General features: G+C 48.7%; 1 protein-coding gene across 4 annotated transcripts in view; it reads right to left on the bottom strand.

The window, feature by feature from the left end:
- RYR3 (ryanodine receptor 3) overlaps positions 1–15,565 on the bottom strand; it is a 508,658-nt gene that overhangs the window by 1,549 nt on the left and 491,544 nt on the right. For all 4 annotated transcript variants that reach the window (XM_041743628.1, XM_041743630.1, XM_041743629.1 and 1 more), the window contains 9 exons: positions 13,177–13,307; positions 8,579–8,621; positions 7,978–8,105; positions 7,510–7,570; positions 7,058–7,204; positions 3,916–4,050; positions 2,956–3,112; positions 2,030–2,094; positions 1,612–1,712 (listed from right to left, as the gene is read on the bottom strand). In XM_041743628.1, the coding sequence (XP_041599562.1) occupies positions 1,612–1,712; positions 2,030–2,094; positions 2,956–3,112; positions 3,916–4,050; positions 7,058–7,204; positions 7,510–7,570; positions 7,978–8,105; positions 8,579–8,621; positions 13,177–13,307 (968 nt within the window). The remainder of the gene's footprint in view (positions 1–1,611; positions 1,713–2,029; positions 2,095–2,955; positions 3,113–3,915; positions 4,051–7,057; positions 7,205–7,509; positions 7,571–7,977; positions 8,106–8,578; positions 8,622–13,176; positions 13,308–15,565) is intronic.

Here is a 15,565-nt window from a genome sequence, read left to right as displayed (position 1 = left end):
CTCAAAGATATATCATGAAAAAAGGTAGAAAGTATTTAACCTCATTAAGTTCTCTTCAGAAATAGAGTTTGGTTTGTATCATGGCCATCTGACAAATGCCAGTGCAGTTCACACGTTCTGACCATGGGGGAGCTAAGGTTTGAGTCTGTCCATCTGGTGTACCCAGGTTCCTTGGGGCCTGGGCTGGTCTATCAGCTCACACTGCATGACCTCAGAGATCCTCCCAAAGAGCCAGTCTTGTGCCCTCAAAGATTGGACTGTGAGACTGAGGGTGGAGAGAACCCGAGCCCCAGACTTCAGATTCGCTGAGTCCCCTTAGATGTATAGCTTCAGAGGCTGTAAACAGATTTGGTTCCGTCCTCCTTTTTCCCTTGAGACTCAGGCACGGAGGACATTATCTCCTAGCATATTTATTTGACAAAGCACCATTTTTAGGGGGTTTCAGACATGAATGAGATGGGTCCTCTCTCCTCAAGCAGGCTGCGAGGGTACACAGAGCCAGAAGACGACCATAATATCTAGTGCGATGGGCGGATGTAGAAGGGGGACAGCATTACAGCACCCTGTCACGTTTCTCTGCTCCAAGGTCCTGATGAGTGGCCAAGTGCTCACCCTTCATAGAAGGACATCCATCCTGATCACCTCCGTGAACATGAAAATTCTCTTCATGAGAATTAACAATGATGAATCCTCGTGACTTGAGGAAGGGTAAAGGTTTTTTGTTTTTGTTTTTCTTAAACTCCTATTCTAGCAAAGAGCTAGGTCTTTGCAACAACACCTTTCCCAAAGGCTAAGCCTGTTCCATCCTAAAGATCAGTTTTTCCTAAACAATAAAGTGCAGACCCAGAGGGGAGCTTTTCTTTTCTTGAAAATGATCACGTAGAGAATCTGAATTGCCAGGTAGTCTCTATTTCAGTTACGAGCTTCATACGCAGTCCATGGCACATAATAGGCTCTGAAAATCTTATTCCTGAGGGAAAGCTTTATTCAGAACAAGCAAAATACTTATTAGCACCTTCTGGGGGCCAAGCACTATGCTAAGTGCTAGGAGAGAGCAGCATGAAACACCCACATCCCCACTACCCAGCCCTCCTGGCACTTGCATGTTCCCAGGAGAGGACAGGCAGGGTGAGGCCTGCAGGTGAACCACGGGATCCAGCACCATGCAGGTCACTGACCACTGTGACAGGAGCAAATGTGGGGGCGGTGGGAGCGGGGCAGGGCCTGTCTGGAATGGGTTCAGGGGACCAGGAAGAGAAAGACGGAGGACTGTGAGCCCAGACACTGAGCTTCACTGGAAGGGCACAAAGTAGCGGGGCAGTAGCTGGGAGTGAAAGTGGGGCTGTAGGCTTTGTTCTCGGGTGAGGGTTAAAAACCAACACTGGAGCGGTGATGGGGAAAGTTCAGTAGAGAAGGAGAGGGAGGCTTGGGGCCGTCCCCGGCGGAGGCTGTCCTTTGCTAGGGGCCTGGAAAGCTCCCGGGACGCCCTCGAGGTGTCCCCACTCAACTCTACTTGGGGAAAGAGGCGGAAATGGGGCCTGGAGGTGCGCAGGGGGCATCGCCCTTTCGTTCATTCTGTCCCGGCCCGGCCCCTGTGGAGCGAGCACTCACAGATAGTTGGCCAAGTTGTGCTCCTGTACGGTGTGTGTCTCGAAGCCATGAGGAGTCGTGTCAAAGTAGTCGTTGCCAATCCCGCAGATGAAGCACTTAGTCTACGGCGAAGGGGAGAGGCAGCAGGAGCGTCAGCAGGTGCGACCTGGCGGGGGGGGGGGGGGGGCGCAGTCTCCCGAGGGGGCGGGGCGGCCCACCATGCGGACTCGGTCTCCAGTGCTCTGGCGTTAGTCATCCCCCCAGTGCCACGGAGCCCCTGCCGGCCGAGCCGAGTGGGGGTGGGTGCGGGGGAGCAGCCACCCACCCCGAGCCGTGGACAGGTGGGGGCCCGGGCCCAGGCAGCAGCAGGTGGTAGCAGGCCCCAGGGTTCTAGACCCATGGCCGCAAGACACGCACGTTGGGGCCAGCCCAGCGTTACCTCCATGTCCTCCCGCACTTGTTCCTGCTGGTCTCTCAGCTCTCCAAAGGCGTCAATGATGAGACCTGGTATTTTAAATACAGAGACAGGTAAAGCACCTCAGGGAGCTGCGGGCTGGCTCGGGCAGAGGCTCAGCAGCAGGGCTGCGGTGCTGGCAAGAAAGTGACCGTCAGGCTCCACCTGTAAAGCACAGTCAGAGCAAGTCTCGAGGGGCACGTGCTGGGCCGCGTCTGTGCTCCCCTCACTCGGCCTCCATGCGGCGGTCTACACTGGCCCGCCCACCCACCCTGACCACCTGGTCGCCCCCACGCAGCCCGTGGCTCAGTGCTGCTGGCAGCCCACGGGCCCCGATGGGGCCGAGGATGCCTGTGCGGTCAGTCTCTCGTCCGCCCCGTCTCCGAGGACCACCCTAGCGCAGGCAGGTCCTGGTGTGCAGATCCCCCGTCTGCTGCTGTCCTCGTGTCTCCGTGTCCTTGCTCTGCTGCCTCTATCCCACTGCACCCCTGACGCGCTCTGCAGGACTGAGCACGGGTAGTGGCACGACTCAAACTCAGTTCATGGCCGTTCTTCATTCCTGACCACCTCGGGGCTACGATGCCCGCACCCTCCCCCGGAGGACGCTGGCCCTGTCCCGCCACTGCTCTCCGCTCCTTCGTGGCCATGGGGCCTGGGAGAAAGTAAGGGCAGGAGCACCCCAAGTGGGGGGACGGCAGCTGGGCTGCACCCCCACTCGGATTCACAAGGTCCCGGGGCGGGTTCCCAGGTGTGGCTCGTGTGGCCCACGCTCGTGCGGCGGATGCTCCGTAAGTTTCTGTTGAATAAGCGAGTCCGACGCGCGGGGACCTCCACTCAGAGGCCCAGGCCCAGGCCCAGGCCAGAGAACCAGGCGTCCGCTCTGCTCGTCCTTCTCACGAGCGGCAGCCCACCTTGGATGATGGCCAGCAGGATGACGATGACGAAGAAGAAGAACGTGATGTCGAAGACAATGCGGTACATCTCGTAGGGGTCTCCGGCGGGGTCTTCAATTTCGTCTCCGATGCCGCCCCCGGCGCGCACTCCCACGTACATGTGGAACAGGTAACACTGGGGAACGGCAAGAGTGGCAGTTTTGGGGAAAGTCGCAGGGTGTTGTCTTTAGCCTGCCAGTCAGCAGACCTTTCAGCCCTGTGGCTCCTGACGTCCCCCACGCCCCCCATGGCAGGCCAGGGCCTTGTCAGACTTGGCCTATGGCAGATATTCTTCCCTCATTAAAGGGAGAGGAAAGGGGTGAACCATTTGAGGCCCGCAGGGGGATGCCTGGGGGGTGCAGAAGTCCAACTGCCCCGAGGCCGCTGGTGCCTCCCAGGAGGTTGAGGGCCTGGCTGGGGCGGGGGGGGACCTAGGGGGGTGCTGGCCCTACAGCGGGCACAGGCGTGACGTGGGAGGCTGGGGCAGCAAGGCGACACATGTGGGGCCTGCGGGGGCGCCTCCACCTGTTCTTACTGCCTGGAGAGCTGACCATGGACCAGGTCCCTGCAGCCCGTCACCATGAACATCTTGAGGTGTGGGTGCCCCCCTTCTAGCGGTGGTCCCCCCCTCCCCGACCATAGTGGTCTTTTTGCGAGAACCCCCCCGGGGCTGGTTGGAACACATGGAGCCCCTGATCCCTGGGACCCAGCCCAACTCTCCGAGACACAGAACTGAAGCTGGACTCCCAAGCAACTTCGGTGCAGGTCCACTGACATCCAGGCCAAGGTAGCAGCATCCTGGACACCTGTGGAGGTGGCCAAGACCTGCTAGGCCCAGGACACCTACAGCCCCCTGCTCCTCCTCTCGTCCATCTATTCGTCCGTCTGCCTGGGCACTTCCACTCTAATGTCTGGTCTGTGCTGGCGGCGGGCTCTCACCGTCATCATGTCGTCACACTTCATGTCGGGCTCATCGTCATCTTCACTCTTGTTGTAGAACTTGCGAAAGAAGTTGAAGGCCACCACGGTGTAGAGGTAGACCACCACAGCCAGGAGACCCACGGTCAGGACCAGCTGGCAGCAGGAGGGAGAAGGGGGAGGAGGTGGGTCCACCCCGAGAGCTTCTCGGGAGACCCCAAGTGAACAAGAAAGGTGTGGTGGGAAGGGGACAGAGGAAGGGGTGGCAGCAAAGGCTGTCCTCCGACATCACGGGGCTAGGGGGAGAAGGGGGATGGGGGTGGGCTAAATTCTCTATCCCCCCAAATTCATAGCCTCCAGCATCCCAGAATGTGAGCGAATCTGGAAATCAGGCCTTTAAAGAGGTAAACTGCAATGACAGAACTGCCCCCTCTCCAGCCTAGGTGGAGTCCTTCTGAGAGGGATTGGGACGCACACAGACACCAAGAGCCGCAGGCACTGATGGGAGAGCAAGTGACAAAGCAAGAGGGGGCTTCCTAGGAAACGAAGTCTACCCCCACCTTGGTCCTAGACCCCTGGCCTGCAGAACCGAGAGGAGACAAAGCTAGCAGCCTGCCATTCTGGGTGGTGGCCCTAGCAGACATGTGCTGGGATAGGAGATTGGGCCTCAGCAACCTAAGGAGAGATTTAGGACTGCACAGTGACAGTGCTGGCAAGAGGAAGGGTCTCTTGCTTTTTTGGCCGGGACAGCAGAGAGTGGAAGCTTCACGATATGGCTTCTACTCTAATGCTGCTTCTAAAGAGTTCAAAGCTGCTTTGGACGGAGGGGGCCCCTTACACGTTTTCATAAAGAACCACGAGTGGATGATTGTCACAGCTTTGAAGTTGCCGTAGGAATCATCTAAGATGGTTTAGCAAAGCGACATTTTTCATGATTAAGAAGCCTGCCTAAGAACCTTTGCAGGGTCACAGGGCATGCTCGCTTCCCGGTTCTAGGAAGTACTATGAATGAGGGCCCCGTGGGACCTACTTATCTGGTCCGTAGGAGGGACTGGGGGTGAGCCGGGGCTTCCGAGATCACAGTCAGAATGAAGAGACCTTTTGCTCTCCACTGTCAAGGTGCCACACAAAAGGGGCAGAGGCATGAGGATGAAGATAAATACCACCAGAAACGTATTCAAAGGCTTCTCTGGGGCAGCCCGGGTGGCTCAGCAGTTTAGTGCTGCCTTCAGCCCAGAGCGTGATCCTGGAGACTCGGGATCGAGTCCCACGTCGGGCTCCCTGCATGGAGCCTGCTTTGCCCTCTGCCTGTGTCTCTGCCTCTCTCTCTCTGTCTGTCTCTGTCTCTCTCTCTCTGCCTCTCATGAGTAAATAAATAAAATCTTAAAAAAAACAAAAAGGCTTCTCTGAATGATGAATAGCAACTTACCAAACCTCGGACAGCGGACCGCACAGAATGCAGTTGGTTTTAGAAACAGAAAGAACCTGGGCTTTGCACCAAAGAAGAAATGGGCTAGTCCTTCCACTTAGTGGCTGTGTCTTGGGTGAGACACTTGGCCTCTCTGAGCTTCAGTTCTCTTATCTGTCAAGGGAGCATGACAGCTACCTCATGAGGTAGTTGTGAGCCCATCACAGTACCTGGCATGAGCCGGGCATGTATTTTTTCTAGATTTCAGCAAGCTCATATAGGAAATTCATGGTCTAAAGTTTCCATTTCAGGTACAGTTTTGTGTGACGCCATCAAGCCACATCAATAAAAACCCGTTTCAACATCTGAGTAAAGGGGAAGGAAATAATTCTACGAGAACGTATGGTAGCCCTGGTGTTGCACAGATCACCCTGGGGGAAATGTTGCTTTTATAGGGTCAAACTTCCCACAGTGCACATGTAAAAACACACAATGGCCTTTCTCCCAGGAACCTATAAGGACCTAAAGGGAAGCATTCAACACTCGAGGCAAACATCTAGATCACAGATTCTGTTACTGCCTCCCCAAACTTTAGCAACTTGTGTGTGGCAGCCAAGCTTCATCTCTAGCTTTTCTCCATTCCTTTTATCACCAACCAAAACAAGAAACATTGACTATTGCCATTACCAAAAACCTAGAAGAAAGAGATGATCCTCATACCTGATGATCTAGCACCTTTGATCTTTTAGGAATTTTTGTGAGTATACTTGACAATCTTATGCCAGTTTCAGGTGTACAGCACAGTGATGTGGCCTCTCTGTACATCGTGCCGTGCTCCACGGACGTGTGGCTACCGTCTGTCACCATACAATGCTATGACAATACCACCCACTATATATAAAGGGTACCACAATCAGGTTAATTAACATATCTGTCACCTCACACAGTTACAACTACCGTGTGTAAGTGCGTGTGTGGAAACGCTTCAGATCTACTGTCTTAGCAAACTTCAAGTATATGATACAGTACTTTTACAAGCACCATGCTTTACATTAGATGCTCAGAATTTATTTGTCTTATAACTGAAAGTTTGTGCTCTAACACGACCCCTGGGCCCCATGACCTGGGAGCCATCATGCTACTCTCTGGTTCTAGGAGTGGTTCCCACTGTCTCATTTATGAAGTTGCACTTAATGAGGAATGAAATGCTAAGGAGTTTGAGTTTGTTGACAAAAGGAGCCATTTGAGGATTTTTAATCAAGGGATTGACCCTGATAACAACGTAGAAAACAGACTGGATATTGATGAGGCTGGAAATAGCCACATCTATATTGACAGACACGTACGTGTGTAGGTGAGTATGTGTGTATATATATGTCTACGTCACGTAGAAGCATGTATCAGAAGGCCTTGGGGAGCCTAGTTACCAGCCTCCAGGGAACAGATCAGATTCATGGAGGGAAGGGTAAACCTGAAAAGGTCTCCAGAGTGACCCTGTTATGTCCATCACCTCCTTCCCTTCCCCTTTCTCCTGATTGATCTAAATGTTCAGTGTTTCCAAAACAAGGTCCTACATCTCTTAAGTGAGGGCTGCAATTTTGCAGTGACAGTCAATATTTTCACATTTGGCCAAGAAAGGTGTACTATACGCCATGACGTACACCTTCCCACCACATACTAGGGTCCTCCCCGTTGGCTTTTTCCTCCTATCCACATCTAGGCCTGTCCTCTTCTGCCCAGTGGAAACCCCAGTACCTGTTTGCCGTTGTGAGTTACAGATGACAGAATAGTCCTCAGCGTCTTGAAGCCCATTGCGATGTCCAGCAGATGCGCAGCAAAAAAGAAGTTGTTGTAGTGGCCCAGGACTGACATGGTTGTGTACCAGGCAAGGTAGAGAAACGACTGTGGAGAAAGGAAGCAGAGGCAGTTGAACAACCTTTCAGGCCTTTGTGCCTTGTGATGGGCCCATGAAACCGGTTGTGGCCTGGATACGGACGTGCTAAGGTGCCATGACTGGTCTAAGGGTTGCCACGTGAAAGCCCATCCACAGTACACTAACTGGTCCCCCCGTGCCGCGAAGGCCTCCCGTCTCTGATAAGTGAGCATGGAGTCCTCTTGGCACCCTCCCTACATTGTTGCCCTATGGCAGCCGATGACCTCCCCGACCCCGTGGCACAGAACCTTGTATCTCCCGCAGCCATACTCACGTTGTCGGTGAAAACAACTCCCAGTTTCCAGATATGGTACTTCATGTCAATGGAGCTCAGCCTAAAGGGGAGCAAATAATTTTAAAGCTTATAAATGTCAGACTTTAGGTAAGTGTTTAATAAGGGGAAAAGTTAAGTGTTTTCTCTCAGGTTTAATAAGCTGAACACAGCTCTGAGCTTTATCAAGTTGTATGTGTTCCCCGTGGGACCGAGAATGGCAGAATCACACACCCTGAAATTTTAATTAGTCTTGGTCTTTCTGCTCTAACAGGCCTGAAAGCTGGTAGGTCTTTACATTGCTTTGAGGTGGTCTCCCAATATGTTAGAACCTAGAAAAACACCGGAGCCACACCAGGGCCTGAGAGTGCACAGGCGTGCTGTAGTTCTCCGCTCTGGCACACCGAAGAGGGCTGGAAAGCAAAGGATCCACTTGGGCAGACTTTGGGTTTGAACTCCTAAGCTCTGTACCATGACACCAGAGAGGCCGCCTCTGCTTTGCTCTCTTCGACTGGGCTGAAATCAAGGGCATTTTTGTCCAAACCTAGGAGTTCCGCAATGCGTTCTGCTCCGTAGAGATCTCCATACTTGTTGATCACCTGGAGAGAGGATGACAGGGTGAGCTCGGGCCGCGCACCACAGCACGGTCTCCAGAGCTTTGTTAATGCTCTGGGCTTTTTCAAGGGGTTGATGAACACATGATTCAAAATGCAACAGGAAAATAAAGAGGAAAAAAAAAAAATAAGCCCTGGGAGAAAACAGAAGTGGAAGAGACAAAGTGAAAACCACTTCTCAAGCTGGTATCTTTTGGAGGGGAGAAGAAAACCAGGACGTACAAAGCCGTGATTGTGTTAAGCTGTTTAGGGCAGATGAGTACAGGAAGGAGCCAAAACCTACATACGTTCATACAGGAGCCCTTCTGTGACTTACTCTTTTCAAGATACCATCATAAAAGCAACAGCAAACATATTTGTGTTTGTATATGTAGAACTTAAAAAAAAAAAGAAAAAACACACGACATTTCTTTGGTGGCCATGGCAAACACCCCCTGCCTTCCACTGACAAGGCATACCTTTCTCTTGACAAACTTGTCCCAGTAGTTATTAGGGAAAGATCTGAAAAGGAAAATAAAAAGGGGAGTTCTTAACATCAAGGCTGACACATCAAGAAGCTGTGCGATCTGTGTCGGAATCCAGGATCTCTTTGGGCTTTGTCCTGCTCATTCAGAATTCAGACTGATTGAAGCTCAGAGGCACCGCACGTCTAACTCATCTGTGATTCTGCCTCTCTGTGGTGACGTCTGAAACACCTGGAGAGCCACCCTGCATCTTTGACCTCAAGATTATGGTAAAGAGCCAGGAACTGTGAGGGCAGGCTAGACAGAAACAGGTGCATACATGTTCCTTGATCCCAGCATAACTAGAACAAAACCCTGTGGGAAAACACATGCATTCAAGCTTCGTTCACTGAGTGCCTGGGGTAGGTGACAGTGATATAGTGGTGGGAAGTGTAGACAAGGTCCCTCACTTGATGATGTTTTTGGTTCGTGTCTGTGGAGTTTTTCTCCAGAAAAACCAGAGTGCTCTTCCCCTCTATTCTCCATCCCCAAGTAGCTCCTGTGGGGTCTGCTCTTCTCAGGGAATTAGATCCTTCCATCTTCTGGAGGCGGCTCCCTTTACTATCCTGTCCCCAGTCCTTCAGGGGAATTTCTTTCCTACGCCTGGTAACTTCCATCAGCTCCACTGCAAATAGTTTGTGATTGTTAAGGCCCAGGGAGGAACTGTCACTTCCAGGTAGCTTGGCAAAAATCATTTACGATGTTTTTCTCCTGGGGCACCTGGTGGCTCAGTCAGTTCGGCATATGACTTTTGATTTTGGCTCAGGTCATGTCCTCAGGGTCATGAGATGGAGCACCAAGTGGGCTCTGTGCTAGGTGTGGGGCCTGCTTGAGGTTCTTTCTCCCCCTCTGTCCCTCCCCACCTTGCGTGCTTGCTCTCTCTCTCTCTCTCTCCATTTCACAGTGATTGACCTTTCCTGGGAGAGTTCCTTGTGAGTCTAGATTGTCTAGACTGGCCCTTGGTGTGCGCATTCTCAGTTCTGTTTCCCTTGTGTCCATTCTTGGCTCTGGTACACAACAGTCTCCTATTCTACAAAGATCACCCACTCTGGGGATAAGGAAGGGAGGACCTCCCTCTGCTCATGGACCTCTCCGAAGAATAACCCTCAGCAAATGCCACCTCTCCCCCAACAGACAAGCTTTTCTTTTTTTCCTGTGGGGACAGTGTAGGGGGGGAAGGTAAAGCAATTTCTTTGTTTCAATCATCCAAATGCCACTTAAAAGCAAAAACAAATGCTGAGTTTACAGAGTAAACTGGTAATAGATTTTATCTGGAGGCATAGAAAGGATTAGTTTGAATTTCTTCTTTGTACATTTTTCTACAGGTATTAGTTTTAGAACCCAAACAAAGCAAATTAAAAAAAAAAAAAACCAACAATCCTGGCTTCTTCTATCCACATTAAAATCTCCTTTCTCTTAAATCCTTTATACAGATGGTCCATAACATACAGCTCAGCCTTGGTCACACTTTGTCCTAAGTAGAAAATTCTGTAAGTGATGCCTCAGGGCCACTGACTGAAGGCTGCAAGCAAGACCATTTCACAGACGATCTTAACCTTGTCCCCTGACTACGGATGGGAGCTCCTTGAAGGTAGAAAACATAATTTTACTTGGTAATATTCCTTAGACCATGAGGTAGACAACAGAACCTCCAGAAGGGAAATGCATAAACATTACCTGTGTATGTGGTCAAAAAATAATACAAGATGCTCAACCTCTTTAGAAATGAAGGAGGTGCACAGTGTGATGCTACTACACATCTACGGAATTAGCAAAATCATCTCAGTATCTTAACAAGTTTGACAAGAGGCAGGGAAGCAGGAACTCTCATACAGTGATGGTTGGAATGTAAATCAAGACAAACATTTGCGTATCCTACTATTCAGCAAATTCCTTTCCTGGTCTCTACTCTAGAGAAACTCTCTTATTGGAACATCAGGTATAAAAGTGTTCATTGTCCCACTGTTTGAAAGAGCCAGAAACTAGAAACAGTTGAAATATCCATCGTCAGGAAAATGGGTAACAACATGATATGTACATGATAAATACTTATATAATGGAAAATATGCTGCAGTTTTGAAGATGATCCAACTATGGCCATACACATCCAACATGGGCAGGTTCCAGATGCAGTGTTGAACAAAAGTATGACCGTATAATTAACGCACATAGCATAATTCCATTTACATAAAGTTCAAAAACAGTCAACATGAAAGAATGCTTCTGGGGAACATGCCTGAGTGTTAAACTATACTAAGGAAAGGCTGAATATTGCCAAAGCCAGGAGAATAGTTAAGTGGGGCTTGGGAACATCACGATCAGGGAGGATGTCCAGGACTTGAAAGCTATGAGTAACTATTCCATTTGTAAAACTGTGTAGTTCATTATTATGAACTACTTTAAAATACACATTTTATATTTCCTTAACATGTGTGTTTAACAATATAAAAATAAAATAAAAAAGATAGCTCTCTTTGATAGTTAACTGTAAAAAGTAGGTTACTGCAAAGCACTACATGTACTATGATGCCATGATTGTGGGGAAAAAAAGATTCACCCATGTAATAATTTTAAAACAGCTATTTATGCACGTCTGTGTTCATGGACATTTAAGCCACTTCAAAAAAAAAATAGCAACTATCCTCATTGGAATGTTTTAGTGTACTTCTCATTAACTCCTTAGATACTTAGATTTTTAGCAACTAAACCGCCTTTTTACTGGGACTTTTAGGGCATATATCCTCTTTCACAGACATGAGTATTACTGATAATTGTAGAAAGCTAGCCAAAGAATTGCATTATTTAATGGTATCCAAAATTTCTGCGATGTGATGACAAAGGGTCAGAAACAACTTTAGTTTTCCTTATTTGTGTGGATTGGCAAGGACCTGCAGAGGGACAGGCTTTTGATTTGCATACTCCCCTTTTTCTTTTTTCCACTAAGAGCAGAGAATTCCCTTTCTAGAAACTATTTTAAAGACCCCAGTTGTGCCTTTATAGAGCTGCCTCCCTCAGTCTGCCTGTCTTTGAATAAAGAGCAATTTTCTTGGGCAGCCCCGGTCACTCAGCGGTGTGTGATCCTGGAGTCCCGGGACCGAGTCCCACATCGGGCTCCCTGCATGGAGCCTGCTTCTCCCTCTGCCTGGGTCTCTGCCTCTCTCTGTGTGTCTGTTATGAATAAATAAATAAACATCTTAAAAAAAATAAAAGCAATTTTCTTCCCCCAGGGGTCAGGATTGTTATTTGCAGATGTGCACATTTTAATTGGCACAACTAAGAGTTTCAACACAGTCATCTCTGTTTACATATGCAGCCCTGTATCTCTCCTCTTTCAGCATATTAATTTATCTCAAAACTCTCATTTTCCCAGTTGTGAACACACTGACGTTGCCTTCGCTAATGGTGATGGCCATTTTGTGAACAAGTAGAGAAGGGAATGACGAACTGCTTGATGTCTACCCTGTGCCAGGCACTGCACACACTCATTGATCTCCCAGACTTTGGGAGGTGGTATTTGTTGGGCTGGAGAGACTGGGGACCTCAAAACGGCCGACCGCAGGCCAGCAACCTCCCAATAACGCCGCCTTGCCACCCCACCCCCATCTTCCCGCCATGCCACCTTGCCACCCTACCCTAACTTAGCTTACAAGACCTTGCCCTTAGTTACAGACCCTTACCCTAATTGGGATGCCGCCCTACCCCCATCTTCTCGCCAAAAATTCTTTATAAACCCCCCCACGGTTTCCCAGGGCGTGACAGCTGGTGACTTCTCCACTCCCTCCCTCCCCTGCGGGCTGTGGAACCTTGCCCAAGAGTGCGTCCCATTAAAAGCCTGTTTTGACCAACTTTTGCTTGGCCTCTCTATTCCATTTCACTACCTGACAGTATTCTCATGCATCTATTAATGAAGAGGAAATCGAGGCTCAAAGGGCTGCATTACTTTGCCCCTTTCACAGGCAACTAAGCAATGGAGCTGACCTGGTGTCCCACCTCTGGCCATTGCATCAGTGCTCTTTCCCACCATGGTCCTGATCATACACATGCTACCAACAAAGTAGGCTTAGCACCACAGGTGGTAGCACCCACACCCAGATGGCCCTATTTGAACTGCCTACCAAGTGATAGTGGAAGGAGTCTATTACCAACCAGGGTACTTGTTGGAGAAGACTTCAGAGGTCATCAAACTGCTGTGCCGTATGGGAGCTCTAGAGAAGATGATCAGATGATCTCAGAACCCCCGGGCAAGGGAAACATTGTGTATGGCTCGAACATGGAAAACGAAGTCATACTGTACTGGGCCATCTGGTCTTAATTCCATATGCTCAGCACTCCCTGACAATATCCTTGATCCCCCATTATATGCACAGAGATACACACAAGTGTTTGAGGGGCAACAGGCTATTTCACTAGGAAGGCAGCAGAGAAAATAAGTCCTAGAAACCAAAAAAAGGTTTATACTAATCAGCCTGCAAGGCTGGTTAAGAACATGTCATTCTATTTATGGCATAGACTCTTCTTTTTCCTTTTTGGGATGGAGGTGAGGGGACACTTACGGTGTGTTGATTACCAGGCGGTCCCACTGCCCCTTGATGTCATCTTCAGATGGCTGTTCAGTGATGTACAGGCCATCGAACTCCAGCTTCCTGGCAATTTCTTTTTCCCTTTTGAACACCACCAGAGGGACCTAGGAGTGGGAAGACACTAGTTACTCAGAGAAGGTTTTCTGATTACGGCACCCTCTCCCAAGCATTCCCCACCAATGAGCATTTCCAACTTCAGGGTAGTAATCTCTCTCTTTTTATGTTTTTATTATATCATATACTTATAATTATTTTAAAAAATAATCTCTATACCTAACCCAGAGCTTGAACTGAAGACGCGGAGATCAAGAGTCACATCTCCGACTGAGCCAGCCAAGTGCCCCTGGGGCAGTAATCTCTTTGTAGTAGGATTCTTAGGGTTCCTAGTTGTGGATCTAAAGTCAAATCTCTTCTTACTCCTTTGGCTAATTCGCCTCCCTCCAAAAATCTGGTTTCATTTGGGCCACCTTCAAGCTTTGGATTAAATAGCTGATATAATACAAACTGGACTCCTTGACCCATCCTGGAAAGAAGGCCATATTTAGACCAGTACCTAGGCCAAATGAGTTAGGTCCCCTAGGACTCTTAGGCCAGAGTTGATCCAAGACTTAGAAAGAAAATGAATTATTCTAGAATGGATTGGTCAGCCACACGAATACCATGGCATGTTCCAGCCCCCTTCAGTGGCTACAGTCATCTCCATCTCATGGTATTGATGCTTGGTTGGTGAAACGTGGTTTGCTTGCTAGGAGGAGAGGGTTCACTAGGCTCTGTATAGTCTTCTGGTATTGAACTTTTCTTCTGGAGAATGACCACTTACTGGTTCCTGACTATCACTCCCCATTCTCTTACAGTTTTAACTGTCATTCTAGGCTAGAGATGGTGTCATGGCTATGAGGACCTACCACCAAAAAAGTACACAGAAAAGGAGGGGTAAGTATCTACTTGCTCCAACCATCATCACATATACTTCAAGTAAGGGACAGAGTTAGTGAGGTCAAAGGCAACTACCGAAATCCCTGGGAATGAATAGTAGCCAAGGCTCCTCTGGCCAGGAAAGCCTAATACGGACAGAGCTGGAGCCTGTCATTCGGCTGAAAAGCTACTGGTTACTTGGCAACATCCCTCAGGCCTTGGTCTCCAGATGATTCCTTCCAATAACTCTTTCTCAAAGCTTTTGATATCCATAAGCCCCACACTATTTCCTTATTTCCAAGAAAAAAAGAGACAAAATTTAGATCACGATTTGTAAAGAGTTACTTCTTGTCCTTTTTTTTTTTTTTTTTAAATTCGAATTCAATTAGCCAACATACAGTACGTCATTAGTTTCAGGTGTAGTGTTCAATAATTAATCAGTTGCATGTAACACCCAGTGCCCTTTTTCTTCTTTAAAGTGACAAAACACCACCAAGGAGATAAAAGACTAAGGACAGGAAGGTGGCAAAGGCTATTAATAGGCATTTGCACACTGTGAAGAATCAATGATGGCTGCTAGATGATGGATGATGTGGGAGGGAAGGCAAAGGTAAAGCTACACGGACTAACGTGTGCTGTCTTCTCTGAATAATAACTCTGAATAATAACTCTGAATAACTCTGAATAACTCTGAATAATAACAAGAATACCAAGGTTTAGGGCAGTACTCATCTCTGGAACTTGAAGCACGCCCCTTCAGTCTTCTAAGGGTTTGCAAACCCTTGTAAGTAGGATCAGCACATCTTTATTCCCTAGGTAGTGTTTACCTTTTGTTTTCTCTAGGTCCCTAGTATACCTGCATCATATCTAATAAGCTGAGCCCTGGGATGCTAAACCATACAGTAAACCAGTAACACGCTCTCATGGTTACTATGTTTGGTGTTCTGAGTCCTTTTATCTGTTAATTTAACAGCCTCAAACACTTTCAGGAGTTGGTAGTATTACTATAATGCTCATTTTTACAGACGAGGAATCAGAGGAATGGTGAGGTTAGTGGTAAAACTGAGTCCCGCCCAGGCAGCCTGGCTCCAGAATCTGTGCTTTCATTATGACAAAGGAGTCTTTGGTGTGGGTTAGGGCACGCGGTCTCCCCAGGGGGATAGCTGGATTTCCTCCATGATATTATAGTTCACTGGGGGTAGTGAGGACTAGAAGGATAGGAATATATGTTTTGGACTCTTCCCAGGGAGAAGATGGTTTGATCTATGGCCAAGGAGACTTCCCACTTAAGAAAAAAAATGTAATGAGGAAAAAGATGTGGTATAGCAGCAACAGAACTGGACTTAGAACACCAAAAATAGAATAGAACGACTCACAGGAATAAACAAAGGTTCATATAACCATAGTGGTGTCTGAAGATGGCCCCAGTGAACCATGTCTGCTGGTA

Source organism: Vulpes lagopus, chromosome 2 (genome assembly GCF_018345385.1).
Source record: "Vulpes lagopus strain Blue_001 chromosome 2, ASM1834538v1, whole genome shotgun sequence".
Classification (NCBI taxonomy): Eukaryota; Metazoa; Chordata; class Mammalia; order Carnivora; family Canidae; genus Vulpes; species Vulpes lagopus.
This window is presented reverse-complemented; position numbering and strand designations above follow the sequence as displayed.